The sequence below is a fragment of the Apis mellifera genome, linkage group LG10, assembly GCF_003254395.2.
Source record: "Apis mellifera strain DH4 linkage group LG10, Amel_HAv3.1, whole genome shotgun sequence".
Lineage (NCBI taxonomy): Eukaryota > Metazoa > Arthropoda > Insecta > Hymenoptera > Apidae > Apis > Apis mellifera.
In genome coordinates, this window is record NC_037647.1 from 11,287,992 (window position 1) to 11,307,076 (window position 19,085).

Sequence of the window (19,085 nt, forward strand, 5' to 3'; positions counted from 1 at the left end):
GAAACTACATAAAACAAAAAATATACTACACTTTCAGGATTAAAAATTGTTCTATTTGATTATTTTTTTCTTCATGGTAAATAGATACAAGTAATTTATTCAGGTACAAAATTTATTACACTAATTGTAAGTGTTAAAAATAATATTCATTATCAAATCGCAATATATATGTACTATAAATATTGTAAAACAGCCATATGAAAATTGTTCTATATTTTGTAACAAAGTACAATGATATATATATATATATATATGATAAGAGTCTATAAAAGTTGAAGTTAATAGGATCGTTTCTAATAACTGTGATTTTAATTTCAAATATAAAATAATTCTTTTATATTTACTACCTAAAATATTTTTGTTGCTATGAAAAATAGGAGTCTTTTTATTTTTTAAGTATTCATTTATTTTAATTTTTCAATCTTTTTCGCAAAATAAAAAATATTTTCTTATAATAGCACTTATAATATTCAGTAGAAAAGTATATCATATAAAATGTATGTAATTATGTAAATTATCTAAAAAATTTTTGTGAATTTGAAATTTCTGAAAAAGTTAACTAACTATGAGGAAATCATTCCTTTAATTATAATATATAAATTGATCCAAGATGTTTTATTTTTTATTCCAAAGTAAAAATTTTTGAAAACAAAATAAAAAAATATTTTACATATTAATGTTATTTAGTTTAATATTTATATTATATGCAAAGAGAATATATATATATTTACATTGAATTATATTATATTATAATTAATATAAAAAAGAAAAGTTGTTAATATTTTGTTTATCAGAATGGAATAATGTTTCTTTTGTTTCGATAACAAACTTTTGTTTAAATGCAAATGTGTTCAAATGTATATGAATGATCTGATTAATCAATAAAAATCAATTAATCCAAAGCTAGTATGTTTTATTTCCAACATGAATTTAGCATTATTTTATTCTTTTTATTTTTCAAAATTTTTTATAGCATTAATATTTATTATAAAAATTTTATTATAAAAATAAAAAATTTTATTATAAAAATATTAAATTTCAATTTATTCAAAATAAGTAAAATAATTTAATAATAAATAAATTTAATAATAATTATGAAATTCGATAATTTTTTTAAAAATTTATATATTTTTTTTTATATTATTACTTTTTAAAAATTAGAATTATTTAGAGTTTAATAAATACTGTAAAAAAATAAAGCACTATAAAATATAAGTATATACTATAAATATATATATATATTATTTTAACTGATTTTTATTAATGATAATTAAATATTATTATTTATTATACTATTTCTTCTCGCAAATAATATTCTAATTATATCAATAATTATAAAATTTATGAAATATATCATAAAATACAAATTGAAAACAAATAATAAAAAATTAATGTTTTAATAAAAGTTGTATAAAAAGTATAAAAGTTGATTAATTTTTACTATGTACTATTTTCTTAAAATTTTTATAATGAAACAAATATAAAAATAAAATAATTTAAATAAAATTCAATCAAAACTAAGTTTATAAATTATTAAATATAAAATAAAGTAAGTGAAATTCAATACTTTTTGCTAAAGATAAATTGTAAATATTTTATAACATAAATTAATTATAATTATATAATAATAGCTACAATTCATGTTGGATTTGATAATAAAATTAAGCAATCATATGAATTTAAGACCATAACATGTGTACAACATATATAATGTTATATATGAATGTGTATGTGTATATATATATATATATATTTATATACATATATATAAATTATAATATTTATAAATTATTCAAATATATTTAAACAAATATCAGAGATACAGTATATTTACATAATGTTCTCTCATACTCATGCAAATACAACATACACACAGCACTGTCCTATGTATATTTATCATCGAATACAGTCAGTCCACAGTATTTATTTATTTATTTATTTATTTATTTATTTATTTATTTATTTATACTTGAAGTATCTGTATTCGATGGTTTTATTATGAAAATGACTTTAATTATATTTACTTCATCTAATTATCGCACAATTTTAAGCTAAACTTAATAATCCACAGCCAATGGCTGTTGGATAGCATATTTTCGGCAATACATCCTAGAGTTTTTTTAAAATGCGACTTTAATCACGATTTTTATTTCGTATATCAATGGTACGAAATCTATATCTATATATATAGAATATATATTTATATAAATATTATTATATTTATTATATATAAATATATATCGATGATAAAGAATATTAACATTGCTGAAAACTAATTTTATGTTCAGTCTGCATCAAGTATGTTATTCAGTAAGTCAATTATTCAAAATTATTATAAAAATCCATATATTATAAATTATGAATAACGAATTAAATTATGTGCATGCATTATTTACATTATGTATATATTGAATTTCAATAACAAGTTATGAGAAATGATAGCAAGATAATTTATATATGATTCAGATAAAAATTTAATCATATTTTATAATTTGTTTTAATTAATTGTCACTTTTTTGACTTACTGACCGATTAATAATTTTTCACATACAGTCTTCTAATTCCATGCAGATGCAAAACATATAACTACCGACGAGGTAGATTAGCAAAATGAAATTTTATCTAAAATAGCAAAAGTTGTGTCGTATACATAACGACATTATGAAATCACGAATTTTATTTGAGCTAGAATCATAAAAAATGAAAAAAATAATTAATTAAAATGGAATTTAAATTGGAAGGGAGATCCATGGAAGTGATGAAACTCTTGATAGGGATTAAATCCTTGTTGATGTTTTCCTGATTCAGGATCTAATGGATCTTCCCCTTGGTCGAATTTTGCTCTTTTTTCATCATCAGTTAATACTTCTTTGGCAGCTGCAATATCAATAAATCTTTTTTCTGCTAGTTTCTTTTCTTCTCCTTCTTGAAAATTATCAGGATGCCACTTTTGTGCAGCTTTTCTATATGCTTTGATAATATCACGTTTAGATGCTGTTCTTGGCACACCCAAAATTTTATAATAATCTCGAGATTCAGAAAGTTTCTGTCTTTGTTGCGCTTTATGAAGACCTTGCTTTGCTCTTTGTAGACTCATATCAATTTCTAAAGCCTCTTTAAAATCTCTAATAGCTTTTTTAAAATAATGAGTATATTAGTAAATTATATTAATAATATAAATCTATGTATGATATATTCTCCCATTTTAATCTTTACATATATTTATTTTTTAAACAATTCATTATTTGAAAAAATATTTTAAATATTTTATTTTGAATTTTATAATAGATATAAAACTTGTCTAAATGTATCAATATTTTAAAATGATTTCTATTTTTTTTCTTTTTAAATTAAAAAATTAATCTATTCTTATAATTCATCAGTTTAATATATACAATATTTAATATTTAATTTTGTTAAACATAAATTTTGTTAAACATGAAAAATTACTCCATGTTTATAAATAATTAATATATAATATTAATATATTAATTATTTCAGAATTTAATGATAATATCTAGACAAGATTTATATTTATTTGTATTTATTCAATGTATAGTAAATGTAATTTACGTGAAAAAAATTTTTTTTAATTAATTTGGGAGAAAATCTTATGCATTGCATAAACTAAATACCTATGACTTATAAATATATAACTTACCATCATCAAACATTTCAGCAGCAAGATAAGCTTCTGCTCTATCACAATATACTGCAGCTTCTTTTCTTACTTTTAATGCTTCATGACAATTTTTAATTGCCTGAGTTGGTTCCTGATTACTAGTATAACATTTACAGAGAAGCTGATGAGCAAGGAAACGTACATTGATTACTTGCGGTTCAAGTTTAAGTATAGGCAAGGCTGAATCTATACAATTAGTATAATCCCTTTTATCTTCATATTCTGTTGCAGACATTAATAATTTTGCTACCTTTTTAACTTTTTTGTAAAATGAAAAACATTTTGAATGTTCTGGATCAAGTTTCAAACATTCTCGAATCTCCCTATATATATACATTATATATATTATATATATAGATATATATATATAATTTTAATTGCATAAATTTAAATATGAGATAAATAATAATATATGACTTATAAATATTATATTTTGACTTATAATATTTATATTTTATTCTTTACTTACTTTAATGATTCTTCAACTTGTCCAAGACGATAATGCAAAGTAGCTAATTTTAAAAATCCTTGTGTATTGTCAGATTGTAATTTGGTTGTAGAACGTACATCAGAAATAGCACTAATATAATCTTCAAGTATTTCATATAATTCAGCTCTACGTTGTCTAAGTTCAGCTGACCATGGACATATTTCTATAACTCTAGTAATTTGATGCACAGCTGCTGTATAATCACCATTCATTTTTAATCTGTCTACAACTAATAAATCTTCTTGGGCAGGTGCTATTTTATATAAGGCATTATAGGCATCTGAATTTTGTGGTTCAATTGCTAACTATATATAATTGGGGAAAAGTAAAAATTTATAATACGATTATATGTAAATAATAAAAAATATATTAAAAAAAATACATTACAAAGAAAAAAAAACTTACCACATCTCGAAAATCTGCTTCTGCTTTTTCAAACTGAGCTTGTTTAAGTAATACATTACCACGTTGTAATCTTGCAGAAGTAAAATCTGGTTTCAATTCCAAAACTCTATCAAGATCAAGAAGTGCAAATTTAGCTTTACCTAATGCTAGATATACTGTGCCCCTTTTATAATATGTCAAATAGTTATTTGGATCTCCTTCTACAAAAAAAAATATGTATCAACATTTGAATTTTAATGACAGATTTTATTTTTTATAAATTAAAAGAAATCAAAAAAAAAATAAAACAAATGATTACAAATACAACTTACCAACAGCTGCATGATAATGTGACAGTGCATCCTGTAATTGTCCTTTTGCTAAAAATTCTCTACCTAATTCCAAATGCCTGTCAATTTCTAATTGAGAAACACTTCCAACCACTAGAATACAAACTCGTTAAATATTATACTGCAAAATAGACATTTAAAGGTACTTTAGGTTAGGATTAATTACCATCTAAAGACAGATCCAATAAGACCAATAATAAACCACAATGATACATGACTGAATAAAAAGAGTGAGCCACGATAATATGAATATTTCAATACATAAGAAAACAAAGTTGCTGGCTTTAGAAGCCTCTATCTAACCACCCGATATCACAAAACTGTTCAGCCACGCCGCCATTGCAATCGTGGTCTTATATGATTGGTCCAAGTTGCACCAACAGGATTGACCTTTCATCATTGGCGCCCACAATCCGTTATAATGTTTTAAATATTGCATTTATAGTAAATACCTGTAGATAACAATGATTATTTGTTTCCTGAATCATAATTAATATAATTAATACAGGACAATCAACAAAAAATTATTTCGTTTGAAAGTTTATATAAATTTATATTCTAATTTTTTTCCAAAATAATCTTATTTATAAAAATATTACGAATATAGAATTGTTAAAATCAAGAAATTCATGTGTGAAAATTTATTGAATAAATATTGCTCATCTTCTTTTTAAATATATAAAATAATAAAAATACATACTCCGTAAAATTTAAAAATATTAACATATATGTGTTTGTAAATGTTGGAAACAAATCTAAATTATCTACATACATATATATATATATATATACACATATTATATATATATATACATACATATATATATATATATGTAGTTAACATGTAAATTTTTAATAATTATTTAGGATATTTTTTTTTTTTTTTTACAAATTAACATTTCTTCATATATCCGATAAAGATAAATTTTTTGTAATATTTTTTAATATCATTATTACGGATATAAAAACACACATTATTTTAATTATTTTAATTATTTTAAATTAAAGCTCTATGAATTAAAATTGTTCGGTATAAAAGATTATGCAATTTTTTTTAAAATATAGAAAATAATTACAGAAATAGAAATATATTTGCAAAAAATATAATTAAAAGATTGATGAACATATTTGAATATTTATATAAATTGTAGGGTAAAAAAGGCATATACATATAAAAAGATTCTACACTGCATAATCTTTTTTTTTCTTTATTATACGGTTCATTTTATAGAGTTCTCCTGTCACTGCATAATACTATAAATAAACGAATGAATCACCAAATGAATGATATTTAAATAATACGTGATCCATCGTCTTATATGAGGTATTTGTAACAATATTGACACTCTACATCATTCTTCACAGAACACACATGTTGCTTTAACTAAACGCAAGATGCATATGTTTTCCACAATGCAATCGTAACTTATTGCTAATGAACGACAAGTGTTTGTATATATATATATATATATATATATATATATATATATATATTTAAATACATATATGTATATATATATATATATATATACACACACTTTATAGGTTAAGTGTGACTTCCCTTTTAAATTTCAGACACTTTATTTTTATTACTTCATTCAATAGCCGTACGACGTACAGTTGTTTGCAGATTTTTTTTTTCCCTACTTCTCATATTTTTCTCGGTTCACCTAATGTAGCGTGTAAATGTGCAATTATTAATTAAGAGACCGACAGAATGGTACATACACCGTTCCTCAAGTCCTTCACACTTTTGCCATTTGCTCGCCATCTCAGTGAAGTAGATATATAGTAGCAGTATCATTAGAGTTACAAGTGAATGATACAATGAGCGTCATTCGCCGTAGAAAAATGAAACACAGCCATTGAGACTCATATATTGAGAAAGCACAAAATTGTTGCGCTTTCTTTAAAGTTTGTTCTTTCCTTTCCTTTTTATACACATCTTGTCTGCGTTCTCGATTCAACGACAAGCGACGCTTCTCGATTAAATAACATTCATAAAAGTTAGAAGACATTTTCTTTTTTGCCATCCCACCTAATTTTGCCTCATATTTCCCCTCGCCTACGCGTGTGCTCTTTTCATTTCAGACTTCTTTCTCCCATTTTCATTTCTCTCTCTCTCTCTCTTCTTTCTCTCACATTCGCATCACGGGCATACGATAACTCAATGTTTTTTTTCTCTCTTTTTAATCCTTTCCTTTTTTTCCTTTGAGTATTAATATTTTATTCTTCTTCTTATTTTCTTTTAAACACAGAAAACTGCTCGAGGTAGACACACAATAAGCGCATACAAAATTTTTCTGTTGTTTTTCACCAAGAGCAAGTTTAATCGAACAAGTTTGTTTCATTTAATTTTCCAAACAATGAATAACATAAAAAATATGGGAAAAAGAAAACTATGACCTATACAATTGTATTCGGTGTCAATTCCACATGCACCGATCCTTATTATTCTTTAACATTGTAACATGTTGTACATAAATAACATGGCTTACAATGTTTTTCTCTTCTCTCTCTCTCTCTTTTTCTCACTCTTTCTCTCTCTCTCTCACTCTCTCTCTCGCTTTCTCTCTTTCATATGTGTGCTTCTTTTCTTAATAATGATTGCAGTCACAGTCAAACGCCACTCTTTTTTTTTTTTTTTTTTTTTCTTTTTTTCTTTTTCTTTTTACATATAATATGCAATGAGTACTATTCTTTTACCCTCCCTCCCCCCTCCCTCTTTCGCTTTCGTTTTTTCTTTTTTCACACTTCAATTCACTTCTTACTTTAATTGATCTCTTTGTCTAATCATCATCCCATTCTGCGTAGATCCGTAAAAGTTTCCTAAGGCTGCTCGTCCGATATATTTTAGAGGACTAAACATAATATTTAAAGGTATTTATACAGTACAAATATATATATATATATATGTATATATATATATATAACTGTGTCCTTCTCAAGAGAAGTAACATAAAAAATAAATACTTAACATGTTAATAAATAGTCTCGTTTATTATATCATCTTCCTATTTCTTCTCTAAAAAAAAATGCTAAATACGTTCTAAATCATAATACCGTGTATACATGAATTTATACATTATTACCAGTTACGAAAACGGTGGACATCTGACTATCAGCACAAATATATTCTGTCAATTTCTTTTTCTTTCCTTCTTTTTTTTTTCTTTTTCTTTTTTCTTTTTTTAAATATGAAACATACGACAATAGCTACACATCAGCTTAAATTCGATTATTATTATTATTATTATTATTACACGTTACTCGAACACCTTGGTTGGTTCATAATAATATAGAAAAAATGAGAGAGAAAAAAAAAAAAAAAAAAAAAAAAAAAAAAGAAGAAGAGGAGAGAAAAAAAAAAGAAAAAATACGCATGGAATAATTAATGAATAGCGTGATTAACTTTGACGATCAACACCACTGTTTTTTTACGTATAAAAATAGCGTTATAACTATTATGAGAGAGAAACAAGTATGAAAATACTTTCGTATATAGTTGTTACTTGCATAATCTCTGTCCACCACGTTATTCGTAAATGAACATATTTCCAAGTTCACAAGACTAATAACTTACATCGACGCGTCATATGTATTCGTTGCCTGAGTGAACAATTGGACAATAAAATCTAGAATTTCTCTTTGATTCATATTATTGAAGTATAGGTATATAAAAGAAACTTTAATAATGAAATTACATAACAGTATAGTGACTGAATACTGACAAAGTCATTTGTATTCCATTGATTGTAAATTTTGCAAAAGAAGAAACAGAAATATAATATATATATATATATATTTTATATAATTATAGATATTTATATATAATTATAAATATATATACATATATATAGAAGAGAGAAAGAAAGAGAAAGAAAGAAAAGATATATATATATATATATATGTGCATACATATATACATACATATATATATATTTGTTTACAAAAAATTCGAGATAATAGTGTCCAAATGTCACTTATTCTTTTTCTATTTCGCAATAAAATAACGCAACGCAATACGGCAAAGTCGTTATGCAAAGTTTGCGCATATAGTACCACCTTGTCATAAAAAAAAAAAAAAAAAAAAAGAATGAATAATAATAATAATAATAGTAGTAAAGTAAGAATATATAAAGCGGTAGTGGTACTAATCATAATAATAATAGTAATATTACGGCATGAATCTACACTCTTACATATAGACTAAGGTCCAACTAAACAACTTGTGCCGTAAAATTGTACACTATGTAACGAGAAAGTGAGGTGGATCACTTTTCGTTGTGAATATTTCTTCTTGTAATGTTCTTGGCAGGGCCTCCGAGTTGACAAACAGACTCGACGATCAAAAATCAATCATATAGAATTAGAATTTGAAAAACCACGCACACACATGGTCGGAAGCCAACAATTGTTATTACTCGTTTAATAATCACTATTTGAAAGTTTCTAGTTTGAAATAATTATTATCATTCCCCCGTCAAATAGAGGCATTCACACACCTTGGTCCACTGTCACACACAGGGCATATTCACGATTCACGCACGCGATTGCACTATATAAATCTATTAATATAAACAGGTATAAGTATGACGTGTCTAAAAATCCTGTCACGGTTGTCACGCAAAAATTGAAATTTGTACTTTTTTCTCACATAGATTAAGGTAAGAATCCCGACTCGTTTGCACAAAAGATATCGACACAACATTCTATATAAAAAAAAGCCCTACCAAACATCATCAACCAGTAATGACGCGTTTCGCCGTTTATTATCTATTATTAATGCGCGTTTATTTATTTATTTATTTCTTTTTTTTTTTTTTAAGTAGAAACAATGCCCCAAAAAACATGTTTTTCAGGACTGTAAGAGGCTCTAGCGTTCAGCCCTCCCCGATCGGACAACAGCCACGTTTGTGTTTGTGTTCTTGATGTTTTCTATTCACTTTTTTTTTTTTTTTTTTCAACGACTTAATATTTTCCATTCTCGGCTCGCATAACTGCATAGCTTTTTTTTTTTTTTTTTTTAATGCTTTCCCGACATTCAATACCGATTTTATAATTAATACATTTAATTATTTGTATCTCGTTAAATTGTTCATTTATCAATTCGCATGGAAATTGAATGTCGCAAGATCGTTCGATATCACAGTCGTTTTTCAATTATTTTAATGTTTATGTATTTACGAATATTACTTAGTGTGTATATATATATATATATATATATATATATATGTATATATATATATACATATATATAGAGCGTATTGATAAATACAGTTATAAAATATGAGTGCGCCTTTATGTATCCTTATTTCAAAAGGGCTTGCTTTTTGTTATATTTTTCTTTTTTTTTTTTTGCCTTTTTCTCTCTCTCTCTCTCTCTCTCTCTCTCTCTCTCTCTGTCTCTTTGTATCTTGTAAGATTGAGCCAACTAACAGCGTACTTTTTTTTTTTTTTTTTTGCTCCTTTCGTGTTTTTGTTTCTTTTGAAGTTTTTTTCCCCCTTTTCTGTAACTGCAACCGTATATTTTTTTTACCCGTTTTTTAAAATGTAAGCTTTCTCGTTCTAGAGCACTCGCATTCAGTATCTGCGATCTAAGATTTTTCTTTTTTTTTTTTTCTTTAATAACACACCGTATCTTCAATTTTATACAGGACAACGTCTTTGTTACGTTTAGAAATTTTTTAATTAGAGTACGTTAAAAATTCAGGTACCCAAAATACACATATACCTGATATTTGCTGAAAAAATTGAGCTTTTTTCCAGCCTACTCTAAATACAATGAATACCGAACTTTTTTTTTTTCTTTTTTTTTTCTTTTTTTTTTTTTTAAAATAAAATAACTCCTCGAATTAAGAGAGTTACAAGAGAAGCAACAAGTTTACAGCATCAGAAACTTTCTAAACTTACTTAATATATTATTAACAGGACGTGACAGAAATATAAACGAGATTTCTAAAAGTATCTTAAGACGCAGCCTGTTTCCTTCTCACATCAACTCATCAAAGCTCATCGACTTACTCGACGCTTAACGCGATTCAGTCGATTAAACCATGATATTGCCGGCGCAACGTCGTTTGTGTCTGGGGACGGCAAAACAACAAAGTACCATTCGTCGCTGGATTATAGTTTTAAATTTAAAAACAGGAATCGTTTTGACGAAATCTATGGCGATGGCGGTATGGCGTATCGTGGACGCCTAGTAAAAAAAAATATATATACATGTATATATATATATAATTACATATAAACGTATATAAATATATACATATACATATACATATATGCATAAGAAAAGAAAGGAAAAAAAAATAGCGCCACTGGTTTAAATTAAATTACACAAGATACTGGCCACCATTCAGGCGAGAATAATAAAGCACTTGTGCATTTAAAGCTCTATTAATTACACGAATCTCTAGACGCCACGATTCTCTCGAAGATACGCCCACCACGTCCTTCAAAAATTTTAATTAATGAAGCCATACAATGAGCCCCATAATCTCGACAGGAGTTCTAAAAAATTTCACTAAGTTTTTCTTCACTTACTACGTGTCACATCATCGTTATGCCCTAACTAGAACATGAACGACTGCTCGATTTGATTCATTAATGATTATACTATTTGTGTTCTTCAACACGCACGGCAACGAAACCTTGGATGGATCCTATATTTATTTCTCTCTCTCTCTCTCTCGTTCTCGCTCTCTCGCTCGCTCTCTCTCTCTCTCTCTCTAAGTCATTTGACAAATCCTATAATAACTCTGATATCTCTTAAAAATGAGATCATTTTTTCTTGTTTCTTTTTTTTAATATTAATATACGATGATTTTCCTTTACAGTTTTCTCTTCTTAATGCTGAGATTATATATTCGGATTTGTCGATATAGCGTTTCGTCGCACGCGAATAAAAGTATTATTTATTTTTATGGAATTGAATAAACACAATTATTTTTTTTTCCTTTTTAGTTTGAAAATTGTGTAGTGCACAGGCAGTCAGCGAACGTGATTTGTAATTATATACGTGATACTGTCTTTTTTTTTTTTTTTTTTTTTTTTTTGGTGTATACGTAATATACACGCGCAAATACGTGCGTGTTGTATCCGATGTATGTATGTCGTACGTGTCTTTCTTACATATATTTGAATTTACGTGTACAGTAGTAATAATGATAAAAGAGTGAAAATAGAGATGGTGATATAATGATTTACTTGTCCCACCAATCAGGATCATTACTGTTGACGTTGTTAGCAGAATTATTATACGATGAATTGTTATAGTTACCTCCATAATTTCCGTAACTTCCTACAGAATGAAAATGAATTATACACGTGACGATCTTAATCATGTTGATCACACTCTTACTTAAATAATTTTCATTTTAAAAAATTTTAAAATCGAACAACTTTACTAACCTCCATAACTACCAGGCCTATTGGAGGAACCATTATTGCGAGCAGACCCGGAGCTAGGTTGCTGACGATAATCTCTAGCACCAAATCCACCGCTAAATCGGCCTTTAGTACTTCCGGCACGACGAGATCCACCTCCGGAATATCTTGCTTCACTAAACATATCGTCTAACCAAGGTGGAAGTTCTTGATTAGCTTCAACTAAGAGAGATACCAAGTCACGTACTAAGTTAATATTCTTATTGTTGAAAAATGATGTTGCTAAACCTGTTGTAAGATTAATTAAATTATTTTTAATTTAATCGGTCGTAAAAGAAAAAGGAAAATAACTAATATGGAATAATATATATCATGAGATCAAGAAAGAAGAGAGAAAACGAACCTAAATTTCCCATACGACCTGTACGACCGATCCGATGAACATATTCTTCTACATCTCCGGGTAAATCGAAATTTATCACATGTTTAACATGTGGAATATCAAGTCCACGGGCAGCAACAGCAGTAGCAACAAGTATTGGCGCTTTACCAGCTCGAAAACGACGTAAAGCATCTTCTCGTTCACGCTGTGTTCGATCACCATGGATGCTAGTGACCGGATATCCCATTTGATGTAAATATTCTTCTAACATATCCGCACCTTTCTTTGTTTCCACGAATACTAGAGTCAATGATTCGGCAGCTAAAAATTTAGAAGTAAAAAATTTTGTTAAATATCTGTACGATACATCTGTATGATACTTGGTTTTATAATCTTTCAATTTTTATATAATAACATACAAGGATCTGAAAAATTGCTAGCTTGAAGAAGATCAAGCAAATAAGAACGCTTATCATGTTCCTCCACCCATACAATTTTCTGAGTAATATTTTCAGACGTAGAACCAACACGGCCTACAGCTAAAAAGATATAGTTACTAAGAAAATCTCTTGCCAGCATTTGAATTTCTTTTGGAAATGTAGCTGAAAACATGAGCGTTTGTCTTTCTCCCGTGGGAGGCATTGTATCCTCCTGAACTATACGTCTTATTTGTGGCTCGAAACCCATATCCAACATACGATCAGCTTCGTCCAATACTAAATATCTAAAAAAAAATGAAAATTGAATATCACACTATAGATTAAATATTTAAAAGTGAAATAATTATCAAAATTCTGTACGAACCGACAATTATGTAATCCGATTTTACCACGACCTAACATATCTACAAGGCGACCAGGTGTTGCAACAAGTAAATGACATCCACGATCCAATTCTCGCATTTGATCTACGATGTTCGAACCACCGTAGACAACAGCAGGACGCATACGTGATCTGTATGCAAATTTCCGTGCTTCGTCATATATTTGCGTAGCAAGCTCTCTTGTAGGTGCTAATACTAGACCAAGAGGGAAATGTTTGCGCTTTCCAGAAGAATTAATTGGTGGTGGACGTGGCCCGCTTTCATAAATCTGATTTAATATTGGCACTAAAAAGGCCGCTGTTTTACCAGACCCTGTTTGGGCACAGGCCATAACATCACGGCGTCCGATAATAATCGGTATCGCATACTTCTGTACTGGTGTGGGTTTATCATAACCAGCCAAACTAATACTATTCTTTATTATCTCCGTCAGCTTAACTTCGTCAAACTGTAAGAAAAATAACACATATTGTAACACATATTACAAGATATAAAATATTATAATAAAACATTTATGATAAAAATTATAAATAAGATATATGACACATGTATACGATGATTCATCATTGAAAAAAAAATGTATTATTCTTTTAATTTTAAAACTTACAGATGTGATGTGTGGAGGTATGTTATCCCCGGTAGCCTCAACTGGGATATCCTCATATTTACTAAAATTAATGCCAGTATTTCCAGTACCAAATAATTCCACCTCCAATCGCTCATCTCTGGAAGTGGGTATTGTCCAGTCGATTTCAGAATTCGTCCTACCTCCTTCTCTGTCGTCCTTCCATCGACCGCCCCCCATTCTATGATCGTTTCTGTTGTCTGGCCAGCGATCGTTTCTAGGTTCTTGCCAACGATCATTTCCAGAGTTAACCGTGCGATCTCGATCTCGCTCACGGTCTGAATTGGAATATCTATAATCTCTTCCATTTTCTTGATTGGCACTACGTCTAGTGCGCCCACCGAAATTTCCGAAATTTCCAAAATCGACATCACGAGAGCGCGTATCTCTATAACCTGAACCACCTCTTCCTCTATCACGATCTCTTTCCCTTTCCCTTTCGCGATCACGATCCCTTCCTCTATCTCTATCAGAATATGGTCTTGAGTTGGAAGAAAAATGATGATCTCCGCCAGAAGGCGCGTTACCTATAAAAAAATTAACAATACAATTTTATTATTTATCTTTACATAAAGATAAATTCCTTTTACATGACAATAATATTATTATCGAGAGGTTCTACTGACTCATAAATTTTTTCAGTAGCAACATTATTTTCAATTTATTAATTTTTATATATTTCTTTAATATATATATATATACATATGTTTACAATAATTTTTTAATTTAAGAATTTGAAATTAATTTAACAAAAAATGAAATTAATAAAAATAATGAACATATAATATATATGAAAAAAATAAATAAAATCAATTTTTTAATTTTTCATTTAAATTTTAAATTAATATATAATAAAAATTATAAATAATGAACAATTATAAATATAAAATTATAAAATAATATATGTATTAATAGTATAATATAATAATTATTGTACTAATGTATGTACAATACTCACTTCCAGATTTATTTCGTAAATGCGGTGGTACGTAGCGACCCCCACTTGGTTGGCGGGAGCCCTGCAAGTCCAGACCAGCTAACTAAAACATAAAATATAAATATTTAAATTGTTCTTGCTATATATTACTCATAAAAATTATTTTAACCAGAAAAGAAGAAAAAAATATAATTAACTATAATTAAAATTTAAAATTTAAATTTAAAAAACAATTAAAATTTTATTAAATTAAATTGGAAATTTATTCATTATAACATAAAGAATAAGATTGAAACAAATAAAAAAAAAAAATAAAATTTATTCAATCTTTTAATATTTTTAAATGCATAAGAAATTATTAAAAAATTCTAATTTTTAATATTTATTCTATTATTGATTAAAATGTATTTAAGCATATCTATTTTTTTTTCTTTATTAATATATTATATTCGAGTATCTTCTATCTTGTATTTTATCTTATTAATCATATATTATATCTTATTAATCATAATTTATATTAAGAAAATCAATATATATTAGAAATATAAGTAATATCTTTAACTAAAAAGTCATTAATACTTATATATTACTTTATATTTATCAAGATCCAAAAATAAATTATTATAGAAAATATTTTTAAAAAAAATTTCTTAAATGTCATTATTAAGAAATTTATAAAATGTATATCTATACTATTCTATATTATTACAGATTATTTTAAATATATATGATATAATATTAAAATTATTTTGTATAATTTTGTTCAAATATATATTTAAATTTACTACTGAATATATATATATATATATCTTTTTATTTTTATTAATAAAATATCTAACAAGTAAATATATTTATTATTAAATAATTAATTATTTATTAAATGGCATCTATGACAACTTTGAGAAATGAAAAAGTTATATTCTATTTTTTGAATAAATGAAATTTTTAAATTGAATATATTCTAATTTTTTTAAAGTAACATTATATATTATATTATATATATTCATCTAATCACGAAAATTCAGGACGTAGTAAAAAAGCAATGTGAGAATGCGTCACAGCACGAGGTTTGCTGTTCCGGGAATTGGTTGCCGCCATTACAAAGCTGTACGTCACAAACGAACTTAATGATGATCCAAATCTAAAATTTTTAATGCAAGACAAGATGCAAGAACATTTGATTCATAGAATTATAGGTTATAAAATAATATTTTTGAACATTTACACATAATTATGTACAATATCATTTCTGAAACGATATAAAATGATGAAAGAATCAAATAAAAAAGACAAAGAGAAAAATGGTAGATTACAATAATAATTGTCAAGAATATAAAAAACTTTTAATTTCTTACCTGCTGCTCTAGACCTGATCCATTCTGGTTGGCTGCATTACTCATATTACTCCGCCTCGGTGCGTATTTTTCGTGGCTCTGCCGCAGAAGCTCTTTAACTATTATTCGCCTAGACAATCACTAAGCAAAAAATTTCAATTGTTCAATCCTTTTTCCTCTCCTTTCGTTTCTTCCTGAGCTACAAACGAAACTTGTCGACTAAGCCAAGTAGTTAGAATTACAGTTTTTATCTGTCGATAATTCGATACAAAGGAAATTCGAAGACTGGCTACGATGAAAGGCCTCTGGCCACACTTGACGTCGACGCAACAAAAATGGCCGAGCGCCGAAATATTGCTAGCAAGATGGCTGACGACTTATATCCGCCGGATATCGAGAAAACTAAGAGAACATACTCTGCTTTTTAATTTTCTAATTGTTTACTATTCTTATTATTCTCACGTATTAAAGTTTGAAACACATTTATGGCTTACACATGATATTGTAATGAAATCTATGAACACGTTGCATTACTTTTTCAATTTACTGTCTGTTGGTATCCGTGCTCGACATATTGACACATTACATATATACGAATTTCAGATCAAATACTTGAGCTAAATTCAGATCTTACTCTTAAAAACACTAAAAACATAAAATCGTAAAATTACTATTTCATAATTTTAGAAAATTTATCTTTTAATGATGTAAAATGAACAATAAGATAAATAATATTATGATAAATAATATTTACAAATAAATTTTTTTTTAAATGTTTTATTGTACAAGATCCAGAATTTAATCAATATTTTGTCTAATCATCTTTTTTAGTATCGGTTTTTCCACCTCGGATTCTTCCTGTACGACGCGCAGCAATAAGACCAATCTTACGACCAGCGCTAGTTCCACGTTTAACTGTAGATGCTTTACCAATATGTTGATGATTACCACCACCGTGTGGATGTTCAACAGGGTTCATAGCAACACCACGAACCTGTAAATAGAAAAATATATGAAATCTCCAATAATGATTATATTTAATATATATAACATATATATATATATTAAATTTTATCGTCAGTTAAAGATTTTCAACAAAATATTATTCAGGTTTCAAATGTCTATAAACATCATTGATAAATACTTATATTATAATAAAATATAAATTTTGTTTTCATTATTAAATACTATACCTTAGGCCAACAGTTCCTCTTAGCCTTGTATTTGTGATATGCACGACCAGCTTTGAGAATTGGTTTATCAATACGTCCACCACCAGCAACAATACCCACCATTGCTCTATTGTTAGAAGGTATAACTTTTTTAGCACCAGAAGGTAATTTCACTCTGGTTTTTTTTGTATCTGGATTGTGAGCTATAACTGTAGCATAATTTCCCGATGCTCTTGCTAATCGACCTCTATCACCAGTTTTTTCTTCCAAATTACAAACAATAGTACCTTCAGGCATTTGACCAACAGGCATCACATTTCCAATTTGAAGATTAGCTATAAACATAAAATATTTTATTGATCTATATATAATTATTATATATAAGATTTATTATATCTTATTATATTATATTATATCTCATATCTATACCTATATCTACATTATATCTATATCTATATTTATATCTTTTTTATGAAAATAATTTAATATATTTTAATTTATTATTTTAAATAAAATTTATTTACCTTTTTTTCCACAATAAAGGAATTGTCCAGTGTACATTCCTTCTGGAGCAATAAATAATTCTTTACGAGTTTTAAACTTGTATGGATCTCTGAAATGAACAACGGCTAATGGTGCACCACGGCCAGGATCATGAATAATATCCTATAAAAATATATAATAATTATTTAAACAAATAAAAATTACAAGTGTGGTTTTATAAAGTATATAACTATCTCAGAAAGAGCCTCTATAATATTTCTTCACATTTTCACTCAGAAATAGGTATATTAAGATTCATCACAAATACAATAATAATAATTAGAAATAAAATTAAATTGAAATGAAATAAAACAAAATATTAATTAAAAATTATAAAACTAAACAAACCTTGACAACACCTTTGATGTATCCATGTCTTTCAGAAAAATCTAAGGAGCGAAGTTTAGGTGCTCCCTTTCTTCTTTTTGTATGAGATCTGAAGACAGATCCAGCTCCTTTACGTTGAGCACGAATTACTCGACCCATGATTCAAAATCTATTTAGAAAATTACATGAAATTATTTTACAATATACAAATACAAAACGTGATACTGTCTGTTATTTCCTACACTAACATAACCTTAAAAAGATACAAACAAAATTTAAATTCTTTTTTTAAAAACTAAAATATTTATAGGAATATCTAGAAAATTAATAAATTCGCCCAAAAAATAATTATTCTATCGTAGATGCATTTTATTTTTACGAATTTAAAACGATTTTGTATCCAAGATAATCACGGGTTACATACCAAGTAAATCGACATCAAATAGAGAAAGATTCAACCGGAAATTGAGCGACCTATACAAAGTTTATATTGGTTGCATTGTTTGCCCGCTAAAATTTTGATTTGAAATGATATATATTTTATACAAGATATTTGATTTGTAAATTAAATTATTAAACATAAGAATTTATAATTTTTAATTTTATAATATAAATATTTTTATAATATAAATATATATACTTCT

The 19,085-nt window shown here is 26.9% G+C and overlaps 3 protein-coding genes across 3 annotated transcripts; all 3 read right to left on the minus strand.

The window, feature by feature from the left end:
• Window positions 1-1,778: 1,778 nt before the first annotated feature.
• Window positions 1,779-5,346, minus strand: LOC413441 (dnaJ homolog subfamily C member 3). Its single transcript, XM_006569181.3, has 6 exons — window positions 5,073-5,346; window positions 4,889-4,999; window positions 4,578-4,777; window positions 4,152-4,477; window positions 3,662-4,005; window positions 1,779-3,132 (listed from the first exon to the last, which is right to left on the minus strand). Exons 1-6 carry the CDS (start codon window positions 5,119-5,121, stop codon window positions 2,714-2,716), a joined length of 1,449 nt encoding a protein of 482 aa, XP_006569244.2. The 5' UTR covers window positions 5,122-5,346; the 3' UTR covers window positions 1,779-2,713.
• A 5,119-nt stretch (window positions 5,347-10,465) lies between these two features.
• Window positions 10,466-16,870, minus strand: LOC408276 (ATP-dependent RNA helicase bel). The gene is made up of 8 exons (XM_391829.7): window positions 16,421-16,870; window positions 15,087-15,168; window positions 14,111-14,655; window positions 13,485-13,951; window positions 13,100-13,404; window positions 12,702-13,001; window positions 12,323-12,586; window positions 10,466-12,212 (listed from the first exon to the last, which is right to left on the minus strand). Exons 1-8 carry the CDS (start codon window positions 16,463-16,465, stop codon window positions 12,115-12,117), a joined length of 2,106 nt encoding a protein of 701 aa, XP_391829.3. The 5' UTR covers window positions 16,466-16,870; the 3' UTR covers window positions 10,466-12,114.
• Window positions 16,871-17,160: 290 nt separating this feature from the next.
• Window positions 17,161-18,960, minus strand: LOC410188 (60S ribosomal protein L8). The gene is made up of 5 exons (XM_393671.7): window positions 18,866-18,960; window positions 18,463-18,610; window positions 18,096-18,237; window positions 17,593-17,906; window positions 17,161-17,393 (listed from the first exon to the last, which is right to left on the minus strand). The coding sequence occupies exons 2-5, from the start codon at window positions 18,598-18,600 to the stop codon at window positions 17,214-17,216; spliced, it is 774 nt and encodes a 257-aa protein (XP_393671.2). The 5' UTR covers window positions 18,601-18,610; window positions 18,866-18,960; the 3' UTR covers window positions 17,161-17,213.
• Between the last annotated feature and the right edge of the window lie 125 nt (window positions 18,961-19,085).